The 17158-nt window shown below is 36.1% G+C and overlaps 1 protein-coding gene across 2 annotated transcripts in view; it reads right to left on the bottom strand.

Annotated features, from left to right (window-relative positions):
* The window catches only part of LOC121421538 (condensin-2 complex subunit H2-like), a 35992-nt gene that overhangs the window by 4435 nt on the left and 14399 nt on the right, over window positions 1-17158 (bottom strand). For both annotated transcript variants that reach the window (XM_041616282.1, XM_041616281.1), the window contains exons 4-12: window positions 16347-16428; window positions 14016-14167; window positions 11440-11600; window positions 9027-9113; window positions 8493-8560; window positions 6340-6469; window positions 2933-3055; window positions 1783-1910; window positions 103-283 (exon numbers count right to left, since the gene is read on the bottom strand). In XM_041616282.1, coding sequence (XP_041472216.1) covers window positions 103-283; window positions 1783-1910; window positions 2933-3055; window positions 6340-6469; window positions 8493-8560; window positions 9027-9113; window positions 11440-11600; window positions 14016-14167; window positions 16347-16428 — 1112 coding nt within the window. The remainder of the gene's footprint in view (window positions 1-102; window positions 284-1782; window positions 1911-2932; window positions 3056-6339; window positions 6470-8492; window positions 8561-9026; window positions 9114-11439; window positions 11601-14015; window positions 14168-16346; window positions 16429-17158) is intronic.

Raw genomic sequence — 17158 nt, 5'->3', positions numbered from 1 at the left:
TCTACGTTCTTCACAAATTTGATAACATTTTTTCTGTTTTCCACATCAGGGAAAACTATGGACGTCTTCTTAGGACTCAAGCTCTTTGTCATGTGAACTCACCCAGGGGTTGTTGTAACCTATCTTCTTGATCAACGTCCTCTTCAAAAACATCCTCAGGTCCATCGAAACCAAAGTTGTCTCCTCCATCATCGTTGACTACATCGTTGCCATGGTAATCATCATCCTCTTCTGCTTCTTCCTGCTCTCTCTTAGCAAGCTCTTCAAACTTTCCTTGTTGAGCCTGAAAAAAAAAATGAAAAGCAGACACAATCAGTTGTGTTTTTTACAAAGCTGGTTACAACCATATGTCATCAACCACCCTCAAAACCAACTACGAGTGAACATGAAAGGCTCCCTCTCTTAATATCCTGGGGTGGTATTCTGTAACTCTGTCATAACTTTTGTCATAAATTTTGTCATTTCTCTCCGAGATGTGACACCGCTATGATTGTCACAAATCGGTATTCTGAACATTGTCTTTTCCCTGTCATATCTTTCAAAGTTCCCGCCCATCTTTTCGGAAGCAATCCAATCAAAATCATCGTTAGTTCCCAGTGGGAGCCCTTCTAGCCAATAGGAATGCCCCGTGACAGGTAGGGGGTATTCCCAATTCTGTTGGTGGCATCGCGCAACTACGCGAATATTGATGCGCTTAATTACAAAGAGAGACAGGGAGCTGTGAAGGATTTTAGAGGAGAAGTAGAAAAATAAGGAAAACAGAGAAAAAAAAGAGAAATATGTAGGGCCTAACTAATTGTAGCATGAAAAAATAATTTTAAAAATTGTCGTGGATGATGAGTGAAACTAATACCACAATCTAATCTAAATGATATCGTTATATGCTTGACATTCAGTCGGCAGGGTATCGGGATATTTGGTACTAAAAGATATGACAAAATTTATGACTGCTACCCCCTGTCATAACTTTTGTCATATCTTTTGCTTGTATAAAAGGATTACGCGCATTAAAGCCGCGTATTGTTGGTGCGCGCCAAAGAGATAAGACAAATTTTATGACAATTTTTGTGACAAAAGTTATGACATCCACCAGAATACCGATTTTGTCATATCTCTGAGATAAGATAAAATATGGAGATAAGACAATGTTCAGAATACCGCCCCAGAATTTCAGTAATTTGGTCTTCAAATGGCAAAATTCAGAAAATAAACTCTTCCGAAAGAGTAATTCTTCTCCATGTCAAAATTTCAAGTTGTGAATTCTTATAGAAAGCGCATCATGAATGAAACTTATTTATGTCGTTCTGACATGTTAAAGAGAAATGCCAGTAGTTGCAGTAAACACTGATTTCATGAGAAAGTCTGTAAAACCAGGCTTAATTGTCAGTATATCATCAAGGATCTAGATCTGGTACAGTCACATAAACTGAACTTTGTGAAATCTTGAAATTTACGCTGAAAAATATTCACACTGAAGATCACCAACACAGATAAGCACACGTGGGACAGTGTATTATTATTGCTTTGAATGTCGGCCAGACGCTTGACCCGAATCCTGTGATTGTTTGCTAATTTCTCAGCAATTACACAATTTCTCCCAGAATGCTTTGGCACATTCTTTATTTATACAGACACTTTGGTGGTCATTTCATTGGATTCTGTACGAACTCATTTTGATATTGTTACCAAAACTAGCATTTACCTTTAAATGCAGAATATTATTATTATTAATCATGGTTTCTAACCAATGATTTGGGGGTCTGAGACCACAACTCTACTCACCAGCCTTCTTTTCTCTCTCCTACTCGTGTCCAGTTGTTTTTTATATTCAGTGTAGTAGAGGTATTCAAACTCTTCATGGTATGGTAGCTTCAAAGGGTTGCTCGGAAGCTTCGATGCATGGGAGAAATCTAGTAAACAAAAAATTAAAAAACAAACAAATTATTGACATTCATTTCAATAAATCAAAACCAATTTTCAACGATCTCCTACACGAAATCTTAAGGTTTTACTGATCCAAGCATAGTCTCCCCTGCGACATCTGGGTACCGCCTTACAAAGAATCGCGATTGATCCGATCAACCACAACTATGGAAAGCCATCAACGTCAACATCTAAAATGCATGTTTTGTGAAAAATACTTCCGAGATACATTGTGTAAATTCATACATTCACTGTTTACTTGAAGGTTTAGTGAGTTTCTCTTTGTTTAAAAGAACATTGTGAAAATTTCCTTTGGAAAAAAGTTATGACATTGATGGATTTCCATGTATTTGAGATTGATTGGATCAAACTATACAACTCCCAAGAATGTTCTGTAATCTGATTGGTCCAAACTGGATCACAGGATATTCAGCGAATTGCACTATTGCATCCAAAATGCCCTATCCTGTAATCTGACGTCATACAAAAAGTACTATCCTTCACTCTGACGTCAGAGTGCGAGGTCTGGAATTATCTAGAATTTAGATCAAAATACATGTATTTGGGGCAACTCAGTAGTTCACATGAGGGTCTTTAACTTACAAATTATCTACACTTTGAAGTCAAATTAATAACTAAAGCTACTTTGAGCTTTATGTCTACAAAGTAGACAATATTGCCATTTCAAAATACAACATAGCTTTAAGTTTTGAAACCAAGAGATAACCGAAACATTTCTTGTGGTTATCTTGTGGTTAGACAACAACTCGTGAGAACAAGCACTGAAGTTAACTTAAACACAACAGTCATAGTTAAATGTTGACCCCTCACATGAAAGCTTCTGGTATTTTGTGAATGCATCCATGACAAGGACTTGTAACTTCGAAATCAGAATGTCCTGCGGACACACTGATTGCTAATTCAACTTCAAAGTTAAGGTTCCTCATGTAAACAAGGCCTATCATTATTATTAATATTTAATTCAATTATTACAGAGAGTGAAACTTACAAGCTCTGTTGATGAATTCTACAAGGGGACAGAGTTCTGTCTTTTCTTGGACTGGCTGCTTCTTCCTTTTCCGACCCTTCCCGGCATTCTTGGACATTGCTGATGGAAGCTTGAAACTCTTTCCTAAATAATAAAAAAAACAGGGCAATAGACCAGTTCGTAGTTACTTCATAGACAATTTCAGTCAAATAACCTTTCATTCATTTCCTTATGATAAGCATATTTCAAAGCAAGATATTACGTATGTATGCCTTACATAGCAGGTAGAAGGAATTGAATAGACCAGGTAGGTGTTTCATAAAGCTTTTCGTAAAGTTACGAACAACTTTATGCACGACTGGAACCTGTTCTTGGGTTGTAACTCAATTACACAGGGATATCAGATAGCACAAGAAAGGATCACCAGTCATGCGTAAAGTCATTCGTATCTTACGAACAGCTTTATGAAACACCCACGAGGTGACTGGAATAGCACACCATTGAATACTCCATGAAGGTATTTGTTGCATTTCTACTTTGAATACATATTATATTGTGCTGTACAAAGTACAAGGCAAACTGTGAAATACCAGTCTGGGTGGACGTATTGCTTTTTGTGGATATAAATGAAAAACACAATTCACAAGAATATATGAATAATCAGGACATCAAAGTTGGTGCTTATATCTCATTAAATTTTAAACCATGTCACCTAGTACCAATGACCTTCCTCTGATCATGCGCAGAATGGAACTACGAACTGGCCGATTCCATAAAATATGTACGTCTGACCCCATGTATGTGGGACCTTCATTAAATTTTCTGTCTCTGATTTCTTGTTCTTTTGACAGTCTGTAATGCCATCAAATATCCATGACTTGGTCAGCTTATGAAGTAAACCTTGAGAAAAATGAGGGGTCAGATGTACAAAAAAGGTTAATTTTTAATACAGAATCGCCCTACAATATCAGAATCTAATTTTTATATAGAATGCAGAGCTACCAACTGTACTGTTTATTTATTTATTTAATTATCTATTTATTCATTCATCCATTCATTCATTTAATTTATTCATTCATTTATTCATTCATTCATTATTTATTTATTTAGTCATTCATTTATTAAATTAATAATTTATTTATTCATTTATTTATTTATTCATTTATTTACTTATTCATTTATTTACTTGTTCGTTCATTCATTCATTCAACAGGAGAAAACAATCAGCTCGCAGGCTGTTTCGCATAATCATCTTTCCGTGATAGTTTACCGAGGACGGAGGGAGATTTTTCTAGTTTACATGCAAACCACTGAAAGAAATCAATGTATGAAACAGGAAGGTGTTGAAAATACAGTTTTTCATTAGAAAGTCAGTCAATTTTCAGACAATCAGACAAACTTGGCAGCCCCGAGACGGGACAATCATTCTAATGTAATATACAGGTTTATATGACACCCAGATAGATCCTTGTCATTTGATTGGTTGGTCGATATCGATCATTCAGCCCATTTTACAATGACGTCATCAACCGTGCAATTTTAGATCCATTCATCGTGCAATTTTGGATCCATACAATTTGGTCCATTGCACGCGTACACCCAGACTACAGACACCACTCCTGTTTGCAGAGCCCATGTTGTATGTATGCGATAATCAACAGACTGAGCTTGCACGGCATGAGGATATTTTGCATTGAAATTCACAAATTCCATATGACAAAGAATCTATTTTTAGTTGTCATATAGACCAAATAATGAATGTTCTTTTTATTCATGCAATGGACAGAATACTTCATTTGGTGAAAGATGAAATGAATGAGCCATTCAACTCAGCTACAGCTCCGTGTAGAGGAGAGTCACCACCTTTGCACGTTAAGAACCCACTGCACTATTCGTATAAGAGTAGGGGGAAACCCCGGTGTAGTGGTCCACCTGCATTCCCCCCAATCAGTTATATCGGGAGGAGAGACCTGCGGGTCATAGTGACTCAGTTCGCTTTTCGCCTCCCAGGCACAGGTGACGCCAAACAAATAATAATACACCTCGTTAAATGTATAATGTCATCTTTCACCTCGTTAAGTATTCTGTCCATTGCACTCATAAACATTCATTACTTGTACAATACCTCACAATACCAGACATTGTGGACCAAATTAATATTGGTGGTTTGAACCTGTGGTCTGAAAACAGGATTCATGCAGATTGTATGCTTGAATTGCCCATAACTATTAAAGTGATTGGTTAACATTGGTTTGACTTTTAAAAAATCTGAGCTAGAAGGTCACACTTGTCATCTGTGTCTGTTATATGTTACAAAAATGAAGCCCAGAAAAAATTGCGTCGAAAATAATTATTTAGTGCTTCACAAATTGAAATATAAAGTGACCGGAAACACCATCTTAATTTCATCCCATACACTTATGTGTACTGTTTAGGTGTCTATAAGACGCCTATTTACAAATTCAGGGTTTGCATTGTAGTTTTAGCTTTTCATTCTCGATTTGGTTGTTTTCAGGGTTTATTAGTTCTTATACATGCACTTATACACATGTTTCATCTTGGTTTGAGAATTTTTTAAATCAGCTGCTCACAAAGTTAAACAATACCTTTAAAGTCAGATAATGAATGAACAGTTTTTATCATCAAGCATTTCATGTTTTTTACTACTCATTGCAACAATGGGCTCCCCGTTATGTAAATTAATGTAAATAAACAGAAGGCTCATTAACTCTGTAACCTTATAACCACAATATTGATGTTAACACCATGGAAGTTAACAAACAAGTTCAAATAGCTAATCAATTATATACTAATCATTTACTTTGTTGCTTTAATAACAAATGGGTATTTTTTCTACACTTTCAAAGTTTCTATTATGTTATAGTCTTGACTTTGTGAAAAGCCCTCCTATGCTAGTATCAATACGAATGATGATAATGACAATGTTATTAAGGCAATGAAATATTACATTTTTAATTTAATTAAATCTGTTTATTTATAACTTACATGGTACATATCTATTGTGCTTACAAATTTACAATTACCCCGGTTAAAGGAATCAATCAGTCATTCCCGCACATGACATATGCACATTCTCCACTCCCTGGTGAGTCCACACAATACTGTGAAAGCCTAAATGACTATCAGATTCCAACTGATGTCCATTTAGCATGGGTGTCTATGCGGAGGATTATCTTTTGTATTTTTTTTTGGGGGGGATGCAACAATAGATGCCCACCCCCCATGAAGAAAGGATGAACTTCTGTGCCCCGACGTCTATGCCATTTAGCAAGGTGTGGACTGACACCTTGCCAAAGGACTGAATACAAGGCAAGAGTTGGAGCCACTTCATCACGGCTCATCAACAAGAAAAATCCAACATAAGAATGAGTAAGAAAATGTGCTAGCTCTGATGAAGACAAACTGACCTTTCTTGAATGGTTTTAATACAGCTCCTTTGGTGTCATGAGGATCGAGTGGTTCCCAGGGGTCAACAAACTCTTTGATTGGTTTAATGGGGGCAACGACCCTTGCCCTCAACGCCCTCCTCTCCTCCACCTGTACACAATGCAATAAAGATACATGGGTGTATTGGTTTCATCGGGCCACTGTACACACAATACAGCCCACGGTCCTGTTTCATGAAAATAATAATAATAATAGCGGCATATTTACCCAGGGTAGCCACTTCAGTTCCGAAAACTGTTCTCCCAGCGGGCCCTGTTATTATTACCCAGGCTTTAGCACGGCTACCTTGATGGGGCGCTCAAGCATTCGAGGAATTTCTTCCTACCGGGTACCCATTCACCTCACCTGGGTCGAGTGCAGCACAATGTGGACAAATTTCTTGCTGAAGGAAATTACGCCATGGCTGGGATTCGAACCCACGACCCTCTCTTTCACAGTCCGAAGACTAATCCACTGGGCCACAACGCTCCACAAGTTACAATAACAAATGCTCAATTTCTATAACAAGTTGACCATCAGCCAATGAGATTTGAAGGATTTTGGTAGCTTATAACTCTGTCATTACGAATGTCACTTCAAATATACTTTTGAAAACAAACAGATAAGCCAAGTGAGTTGACAATTTCTTTGAACTAATCACCAACATCACACTGACGTGTGGAGCGTTGTGGCCCAGTGGATTAGTCTCCTGACTTTGAAACGGAAGGTCATGGGTTCGAATCCCAGCCATGGCGTAATTTCCTTCAGCAAGAAACTCAGCCACATTGGGTACCCGGCAGGAATTTATTGCTGAAGGAAATTACGCCATGGCTGGGATTCGAACCCATGACCTTCCATTTCAAAGCCAGGAATTTATTCCTTGAAATGCCATGCACTGTAAACGGCTGCGGGGCTAAAGCCAAGGTAATAATATCCAAGTCTTTTGGAGGTGCTTAGGGACGTTAAAACATAATGTGATATGCGCCATACAAGAACTGCATTATTTCATAAAATTATTACATTAGGCCAGTTTTTCATGAAACTGTTTATTTTCCATATTTCACAATATCTTCCCCTGACCTTGACATATATGGTGTAAATTAATGTGTCCCATGACATATGTTGTGCTCAGAAACAGGCAAGATGCAATTTGAAAGATAATGAGGAAAATCTGAAAATTTGTGTACAAAACAAAGAGTGGTCCATGAAATCAGCCATTTTGAAGTACATTTGCCAATTTAACCCTAAATCTCCCGGGGTATTTTGATTGTCGTTCCGGGGGGGGGGGGGGGGGGGGGGGGTGATAAAATTTGCACGCTGGTAGTGTGCGATGCAATCTACAAGGCTGTATGGTAAAATTTTCCAAATTAATGAAATTTTATTTTATATGAATTATGCTAATTTATGCATAAATCATACTTTTTGCTCTAATTCACTAAATAAAACTCCTAGAATGCTAATTTTGGGTAAAAATATTCTTTGTAGTATTCTTAACAATCACAATTAAAAAAACTTCGGTTTGGAAATCAATTTCTTATGTATTTGTCTGTTTTTTACTTTTTGTTTTTTATTGATTTTTTCAATGGAAATCGTTTCAGACTTAATTCTGATCATAAACAAGGCAAAATTAATTAAGTTTAATCAGTAAAAGTAGAAATAATGATGCATTTATAAATTTTGGCTAAATACACAATTTGCATTGGATATATACATGAAATCACGTTTATGAGCAATTTTGGGTCTGACATGCACTTATATAATATTGCGTAATGTTGTAACCGTGTATCTGGGCATCACAAATTTGGTCTCAAAATTTGCGCGAGACTTGAAAGTAAAAAGTAAGTAAGCGGCAAGGTAAAAAAATTTCACGAAGCAGATATATCACGAATTGTCGAGGGGGGGGGGGCCATTATGGACCCCCCCCCCCGGAGAATTAGGGTTAAGGATCCCCATAGAAAATACAAGACTTTAAATTTCCATAAATTGCATATTTCATAACCCATTTATATGAAACTTGATTTTAAATGTTCTTTTCATTTTACTCTTTCCAATAATTTTGCTCCTCTTCTTGGGTTTTGCAAATTATGATAAATGAAACACACTATTGTTATCACTATTAATGTGAGAATCTAACCTGCATTGGTTGTTGATCGTCATCATCGATCAAATCATCGAAGGGCAGACCCATCTCAACATCATCAGCTGAAATGTTAAAAAAGAAAAATATGGGTTTTGTTTTTTAAGATTAGGGCATCCGGCAGGTATTTTTTTTTTTTTAAATGTTCGAGAGCTACTTTTCATAACCTTCCACCCAAATCTGATAAATTGAATAAGCTTAAACATTGCAGTGAAGTGAGATTTTCCTTTTTTGATGGCCAGGGCTCTTTTGAGAACTTAGGGGGCGAGATCGCCCGACACCCTGTGGACTATTTTCCCTAGAATAGGGTATTATTACACTTTTGCAAAAAAAAAAAGACTTTCAAAAGATAAATCTACTTCATCATTATCTGAAATATTTGAAACATTATGTTTTTTTTTTAAAGATAAGAATTAGGGTGAACTTAGTCATGGAGGTTAAGAGGCTTAACTTGCAAATTTTCCATCAGAGCAATTGTCGCTAGAGAGAATGCCATGGAAACAAGGATATTCAACTTGACCTTTGACCTACCACTCATATCATGCTTAGGAATGTCATCCGCTATGTCATCTGGAATATCAGGTATGACGTTATCATTCTTCACAGGACTGAATGGGGCTAGGGAGCAAAAATGGTAGAAAAGGTTCATTAGTATACAATATTACACGTCAGTAAGGGCAATAGTACAAATTATATGCGCAAGATGCCTTTCGAACAGTTCCAATATGACCCCGCATATATGTGGTGTCCCCAAAGTTCAAAATTTTATTCACTTTAATTCAATTCTTTATTCCATTTCCACTCAATACATAATACAAAGTAATATGAATCAGATACAATTTTACAGACAAGCATTTTCACTTCGTAAAAAAACAGTATAAACTTGAGCATAAATGGAAATGAGGGGGGGGGGGTCCCCCTTGGAAATGAGAAAGAAAAATTGCTGACTTATTCATATGCGTATATATACAAGAAAGAAAAAGAGAAGGCACAAAAAAAGTCAAAATCAGATTGATTTAGAAGATTCTGCTACAATATATTTTTATACCATTTGCTGACAAAAGTAAATTTTGCAATATTGCATAAATTTTGCAATATTGCATTTATTTTACAATTGTGAACTTTTAGCACCAAAACTGAAGCATTTCATGAAAAAATACAGAATGTCATGAACTACATTCATAGAAAAAAAAAAAATTTCAATGTAAAAGTGTCTTCTTGCTTACATTACATGTATCATACTCCTATTTTCTGCCCCCTCACTCCCCCCCCCCCCTTTCATATGACCTTGGAAGCATATAAACAGGTTTTAAGAAAGGATAATTTAGGGGAAACATTTTTTTTAGGATTTGCTGAGTTTTGGTCCATTTGTGGTGATTACTGTAACAGCCCGTTGCTGGAAACTGAAACCAATACCTCCATCTTAGATATGAATAATTCAATCTTAGAGATCAATAATTCAATCTTAAAGATCAATAATTCAATCTTAGAGATCAATAATTCAATCTTAAAGATCAATAATTCAATCTTAGAGATCAATAATTCAATCACAGATATCAATAATTTAATCTTAGAAATCAGTAATTCAGTCTTAGAGATCATTTAATTCAATCTTAGAGATCAATAATTCAATCTTAACCCTATCTAGGCCGGGGTATTTTGGGAGTTCCTATGGCCGGGGGGGGGGGGGGGCCTCCCAGGCCCCCCCTCAGATCTCGGCCGTTGACCGCGCGATCGCGCTTAAAATTGGCACGCGGGTTGCCTGGGGCATAATCTACAAGATTGTATACTGTAGTAATTTATTTCATGCGAATCGCTATTAAGTGATTATGCTAATCTATGCATAATTATTGCTGATGTGGTTTACGGTATGCATAATTAGTATGCGAAATCATACTTTTCCCTCTAACTCCCTAAATAAAGCTCTAAATGTACTAATTTTTGGTATAGAAACTCTTTGTGGTGTCCTTAGCAAGTGTACATGAAAAAATTTTGATATCAAATCATTTTCTTATGTATTATATTGTTTTTGCAATTTCTTATGTATTTCCTTGTCTTTTTTACCTTTTGTTTTTCATTGTTTTTTCAATGAAATTTGTTGGGGACTCTTCTGTGATCATAAAAAGCATAAAATGAATATATTTAGACTAGAAAAATTAAAAATAATCATACATTTATGAATTTTGGTTGAAAACACAATTTGCATTGACTTTGTACACAAAAATTTTGCACGGTGAAAATATCGCGCGACTCGTTGAGGGGGGGGGGGGCCTCGGAGGTTTTTTTTTTAACCCTAGATAGGGTTAAAGATCAATAATTCAATCTTAGAGATCAATGATTCAATCTTAGAGATCAATGATTCAATCTTAGAGATCAATAATTCAATCTTAGAGATCAATGATTCAATCTTAGAGATCAATGATTCAATCTTAGAGATCAATAATTCAATCTTGGAGATCAATGATTCCACTCTATTATAATTATAGGATATAATTTATGGTAACAACCTTCCTCTATACTTAACCTTTAAAATAATCCATCCTTTTTTGTATTTCTTGTGCAATTAATATGTGCAAAAGAGGTATTTCTTGTGCAATTAACATGTGCAAAAGAGATTATTTCTTTTCTATTCATGGAAAAAAGTCATCTTTTACAAAGTACATTTTTGATTTTGTCGATTGATATGGGTTTCCCCCCTCTGCTTTCATATTGTTATAGAAAAGAAATTTGGCAGTTTAATTTCATTTGTAATCATAAAAAAATTGCAATCTCATTGATATTGAAATATTCATTTGTTTATTTATTGTATACATGCAAAGAATCTATATTTATATGAATTGTAATAGTAAACTTATTGATTTGAAAGAGGAAGGAAATAGTATACTATCAAAAAAAAAATATATTTTCAGCCCAGAGTAGCCCTTGAAGATGAAAGGAATCTCACCATTAAGGATGAAGTTAGCTGGGGTTGAGGCAGGATGTCTCATCATAGACTGTTCTAATAGAGATAGATGGGACGGGTCGATGAGGAGTGCTCTGGACGAGTGAAACATCGAGCTGTTGATACGGAAGTCTCCCTTGTAGCCTACGGTCTCTCCCTTACGGCTGAAATAATAATAAGTCCATTTATATAGCACTGTTACTATGTGCATATACTGAACTGCGCTTTGATACATGGTATATATCATATTGTTAATTCGGCCGTAGCTGAGCCGCCTCATCGGCGCTATAAAAGCACCAAGGAATAAATCCTACCAGGTACCCATTCACCTCACCTGGGTCAAGAGCAGCACAGTGTGGATATATTTTTTGCTGAAGGAAAACATGCCATGGCTAGGATTTGAACCCACGACCCTCTGTTTGAAAGGCGAGAGTCAGAACCACTAGACCACAACAAGTAAAGATGAAAAGATCAAGTGGTTCATTTTCAAATGGTCTAATGCCAATTCATCTTCTAACATTCAGTATTAGGAGTTGGCTATAAATCGGTGATTTTTGGTTTTACTGTGGCAACAGATTTTTGTGTTCCTTTTTAATAACATGAAATGAGAAAAAGTGTGCTGGGTCAAAGTCCAAAATGGTTGCCAATCCCCCCAAAAAAAAAAAAAATCACGGTTTTAGCCACAACTTCTTTATTTGGTGGTCCTTTTCTATGGTTTTGGTGTCTATTCATATGTTTTGGGGGGCAGGCAATTTGTTTTTTCCTAAAATTAGTACCATTATTTGAAGAGTTAAAAGGTGATTTACCAATTTTTAGACCGCTTTTTCAGTCGAAAAATAGGTTTAATCGTCTTGTGGCTCTTGGATATCAGACAATACGAGTTGAACAGTAGCAAGCAGCTTCATGTAGCTATATTGTTTTTACTCCTCTAAATTGGGTTTTACGGATATTTGCGATATATTTCTCATTGAAAAAAAAGTAATTTATCCATTCATCTGTATGTGCCATACGGTATACAATGTACTGTACATACTACACTGTATAAATCCATGCATTGACCACCTCGACATATAACAAGGCCTGTATGTGAACTATAGTGTCATAGAAGTGAGCTCCTGAGGTTTAGAATTAGTTTGTGAATTTGACTGCTTGTCAGCTGATGTACATGAAACCTGATGTAACATAAATTACACATAATCTTCACATCATGTAGGTACATCACAATTTTAGCCATGTCTTCTTTATTTGGATTTTTTTTACCTGGTGGGTGTTTTCATAAAGCTGTTCATAAAGTTACGAACGACCTTACGCACGACTGGAACCTGTTCTTGGGTCCGAAACTCAATTACATAGGGATATCGGGGGGGGGGGGGGGGGGGGGGGGGGTTCATCAATATATTCATCCGACAAGTTGTCAGATCTGACAACTTCCCTGGATTTTGATTGGTTGAGAAGCACTATTAGTATAGTAACTGTCGGATAAAACAGGACTTGTCGGATAAAACGTCTGACAAGTCCTTTCATGAAACGCTCCCCAGGTAGCACAAGAAAGGATCACCAGTCGTTCGTAAAGTCGCTCGTAACTTACGAACAGCTTTATGAAACACCCACCAGGTTGTGGTGACCAACCAGGGGCTATGTTTGCAGGTAACTACCACGGCAACACTAATCGACAGCCAATCACAATCAAGGATTCCATGCAAGTTACCACTGGACGGCAACGTTACCACTATGGTAACTGTTATGTGACTGGGCCAAGAATGCATGGAGCTACAGTGTAAATGCCATCATGTGGGGTTGACTGTAATCCATTCATTAATAACATTTGCCCCTCTCCAACCCCCTGAATTTATTTGACAAAACATGTCTTCATTTTCTGAGACAAAACATATCTTCAGTTTCTGAGGCATCTAATTGTATCTAACCTTCCATGACCCTTCATGTATAGTATATAGCTTATAAACATACCTTGTTATGTCATGGAGGTCACTGCATGGACATTCATGTATGCAGTGCAGTATGTACAATACATTGTATACTGTAAAGCCCCATGTATAAATGGAATTTTCTTATTTAATAAGATATATTTCGCAAATATCCGTATACCCCAAATTAGAGGAATAAAAGCAACATCTATATGTGCTCGTTACTGTTCAACTGAACTCGTATAGTCTAATATCCAAGAACCAGAAGATGATGAAACCTCCTTTTTTGCTGACAAAAGGATCTAAAAATAGGTAAATTTAGGTCAAATCACCATTTAACCCTACAAAAAAATGATTTAAAAAGTACTAATTTTAGGGGGAAAAAATTGCCTGCCCCCTTAAGCATATGAATTGACACCAGAACCCGAGAAAAAGACTATGAAATATTGTGGCCAAAACTGTGATGGGGGGGGGGGTTTGGTGGCCATTTTGGATTTCGGCTCAGCACACTTTCTTCTCGGACAAAGAATTTTGTCATTTCATGTTGAGATTACAAGCATTAAAAAGAAACTGTTGCCATATCAAAATGACCAAAAAAAGTATTTTTGACCCATGTACAGCTCACTCCTATTAGTATACAGCAGTCTCACTTACTTTGTCAATGGTATTCCTCGATCAGCTCCTTCCACTTTGAGCAATGATAGGGGTGTTTGAGCTAAAAGATGTCCAGTCAAGTTGTGATTGCGGTCATTTTCTTCCTTTAGGTCAATGTTCTTTGCTACCGGAAGATCATCTAATGATAAAAACTTAACATTGAAAAAAATAATAATAAAATGATGATGATGACCACAACACAACAACAACACTAATGATATTAATAATAGGAGTGGGCTATAAATGGGTGATTTTTTATTTTACTGTGAGAACAGTTTTTTTGTGTTCCTTTTACCTTATCTCAACATGAAATGACAATATTTTTCGTCTCGGGTCCGAGAAAAAAGTGTGCCGGGCCAAAATCCAAAATGGCCGCCAAAACCCCCCAAAATCACAGTTTTGGCCACAACTTCTGTATTTGGTGGTCTTTTTCTCTGGTTTTGGTGTCTATTCATATGTTTTAGGGGGCAGGCAATTTGTTTTTCCTATAATTAGCACTTTTAAACCATTATTTGTAGAGTTAAAAGGTAATTATACCTAAATTTTCCAATTTTTATAGCCTTTTTTCAGCCAAATGTAGGTTTTATTGTCCTGGAGTTCTTGGATATTAGATGGTACGATGTCAACAATAGCAAGCAGCTTCATAGAGCTATATTGCTTTTATTCCTCTACTATGGGTTTTACGGATATTTGTGAAATATATCTTAAATAAAAAAAATGTTTATTTTCCATAGGGGCTATACATGTACAGTATACAATGTACTGTACATACTGCACTGCATATTTCCATGCATTGACCACCATGACATATGACAAGGCCTGTATATAAACTATAGTGTCATAGAAATAAGCTCTTAAGGTTTAAAATTAGATTGTGAATTGTGAATTTGATTGCTTGTCAGCTGATGTACATGATGAAACCAGCAACGTAAATTGCACATAAAATATCACATATATATACGTACATCACATATCTACATGTAGCCATATCTTCTTTATTTAGAGGCTTTTTTTACCTGGATGTGGTGTCTAACTGGCCTATGTTTATGGGGTCAGGACACTATATAATCATGGTAACGTTGATCAACAGCCAATCAGAACCAAGGATTCCATGTAAGTTACCATTAAGTTAACATAATGGTAAATTTTCATGCAACGGGGGGGGGGGGGGGGGTTAATTACCTTTCTCCGCCCCCTGAATTAGCATATTTGACAAAACATGTCCTCAGTTTCTGAGACAAATCTAATTCTAAACCTAAAAGCTCATTTCTACATGTTTAACACTATAGTTTATACATGCCTTGTCATGGTGGCCAATGCATTTATGCAGTGCAGTATGTACAGTACATTGTATACTGTACATGTATAGCCCCTATGGAAAATTAACATTTTTTTTATTTAAGATATATTTCACAAATATCTGTATAACCCATAGAAGAGGAATAAAAGCAATATAGCTCTATGAAGCTGCTTGCTATTGTTGACCTCGTACCATCTAATATCCAAGAACCCCAGGATGATAAAATCTACTTTTTGGCTAAAAAAAGGCTATAAAAATTGAAAGATTTGGGTATAATTACCTTTTAACTCTACAAATAATGGTTTAAAAGTACTAATTATAGGAAAAATAAATTGCCTGCCCCCAAATACATATGAATAGACATCAAAACCAAAGAAAAAGACCACCAAATAAAGAAGTTGTGGCCAAAACTGTGATTTTGGGTGGTTTTGGCGGCCATTTTGGATTTTGGCCCGGCACACTTTTTTCTCGGACCCAAGACAAAAAATATTGTCATTTCATGTTGAGATACATTACAAGGAATAAAAAAAAACTGTTCCCATATTGAAATTACAAAAAAAGTATTTTTGACCCATGTATAGCCCACTCCTATTAATAACAATAAAAATAACAACCAATAATAATAATTATGTGCTCTATTGATAAGTGGACTTGCCCTACAATATTGAAATTTAAGGCATGGTGAAAACCAAAATAAAGGTGCAAACATAGCCCCAAAATTACATTTTCTGAGCGCTGATACTTGTCTAACAAAGCATGTTGTATAGAGATATCATGTTTGAGAGAGTCTAACAAAGTACGCTGTATGGAGATATCATGTTTGAGAGCTCATCAAACTTCATACCTCAATTTCACCTTATTCTTTATCTCTCCATAACTTCTAGATGGAGTCCAGCTGTTGTAAATTCAATTCCATTTTTTTTCTCGTTTTAAGGTGTGGGATCCGTTATCAAAAATGAATTTCAGAAATCATTCTGGCCAGCTCGTTTGGGTTTTTCGATAGGGGCTGTTCACATGTCCCCATTTCTCACCTCGATTTCATTCTTTTTAAATGCAAACGATGCATCTGTATCTTTTCCTTCAGCATCAACTGAACACGCCTGCTGCATTTTCCTAGGAAAAGAAAACAAATGAAGGAGAAAAGGGATGTATGCGCACTGGAGGATCTAGGGGGGGAGGGCACAGCCGGCCCATGCCCCCTCCCCCCTTGGAGAAGCAAAATTCAAATTTGTAATGTAAAAATGCAGTTGAAACTGAAGTGTTGCCCCGCTCTCCGTTTGAAAGTGGAGACCCTTTATTTTTGCTTGTTAAGTTTTTTGTGGGACGAAATTGCTGAATTTTTGGTAAACACACATTTTTTTTTTTGCTTGTCAAATTTTTCCTTAGATAATCCTGGATCTGCTCCTGAATTATGAAAGCATAATTTAAAAAAAAGACAGTAAACATACAGCATTATACAGAGTTAAAAAGCAAAAGGAAAGGAAGAAACTAAAAAGAAGAAATTGTTATTAAATGATAAGTACCAGTAGTGTATGTGAGAGAGAGAGGGATGGGGGTTACAGAAAAAGAAAGAGAATAAAAACATAAAATTTAATAATGAATTGATACATTCAAAATGATTCATAGGAACAGGTTAAAGTTCATGTAAGTCAATCTTCAAGAAAATTTAATATTGCCTGAATTCAAAGCAACGTTTAGAAAATATTATGGAAAAAAGATGTTTCCACTGGATTTCTCTTAAAGGCATACATTCGCTGGTGAATAGGGCACCAGTTGTTAGAATTTTAAGTTTTTGATATGAGATGTTATAAACAGGCAGCTATGCCATATGTTGTGTAATATA

The sequence above is a fragment of the Lytechinus variegatus genome, chromosome 9 (genome assembly GCF_018143015.1).
Source record: "Lytechinus variegatus isolate NC3 chromosome 9, Lvar_3.0, whole genome shotgun sequence".
Classification (NCBI taxonomy): Eukaryota; Metazoa; Echinodermata; class Echinoidea; order Temnopleuroida; family Toxopneustidae; genus Lytechinus; species Lytechinus variegatus.
The sequence above is the reverse complement of the archived record's forward strand: the minus strand, read 5'-3'. Positions and strand labels throughout refer to the sequence as shown.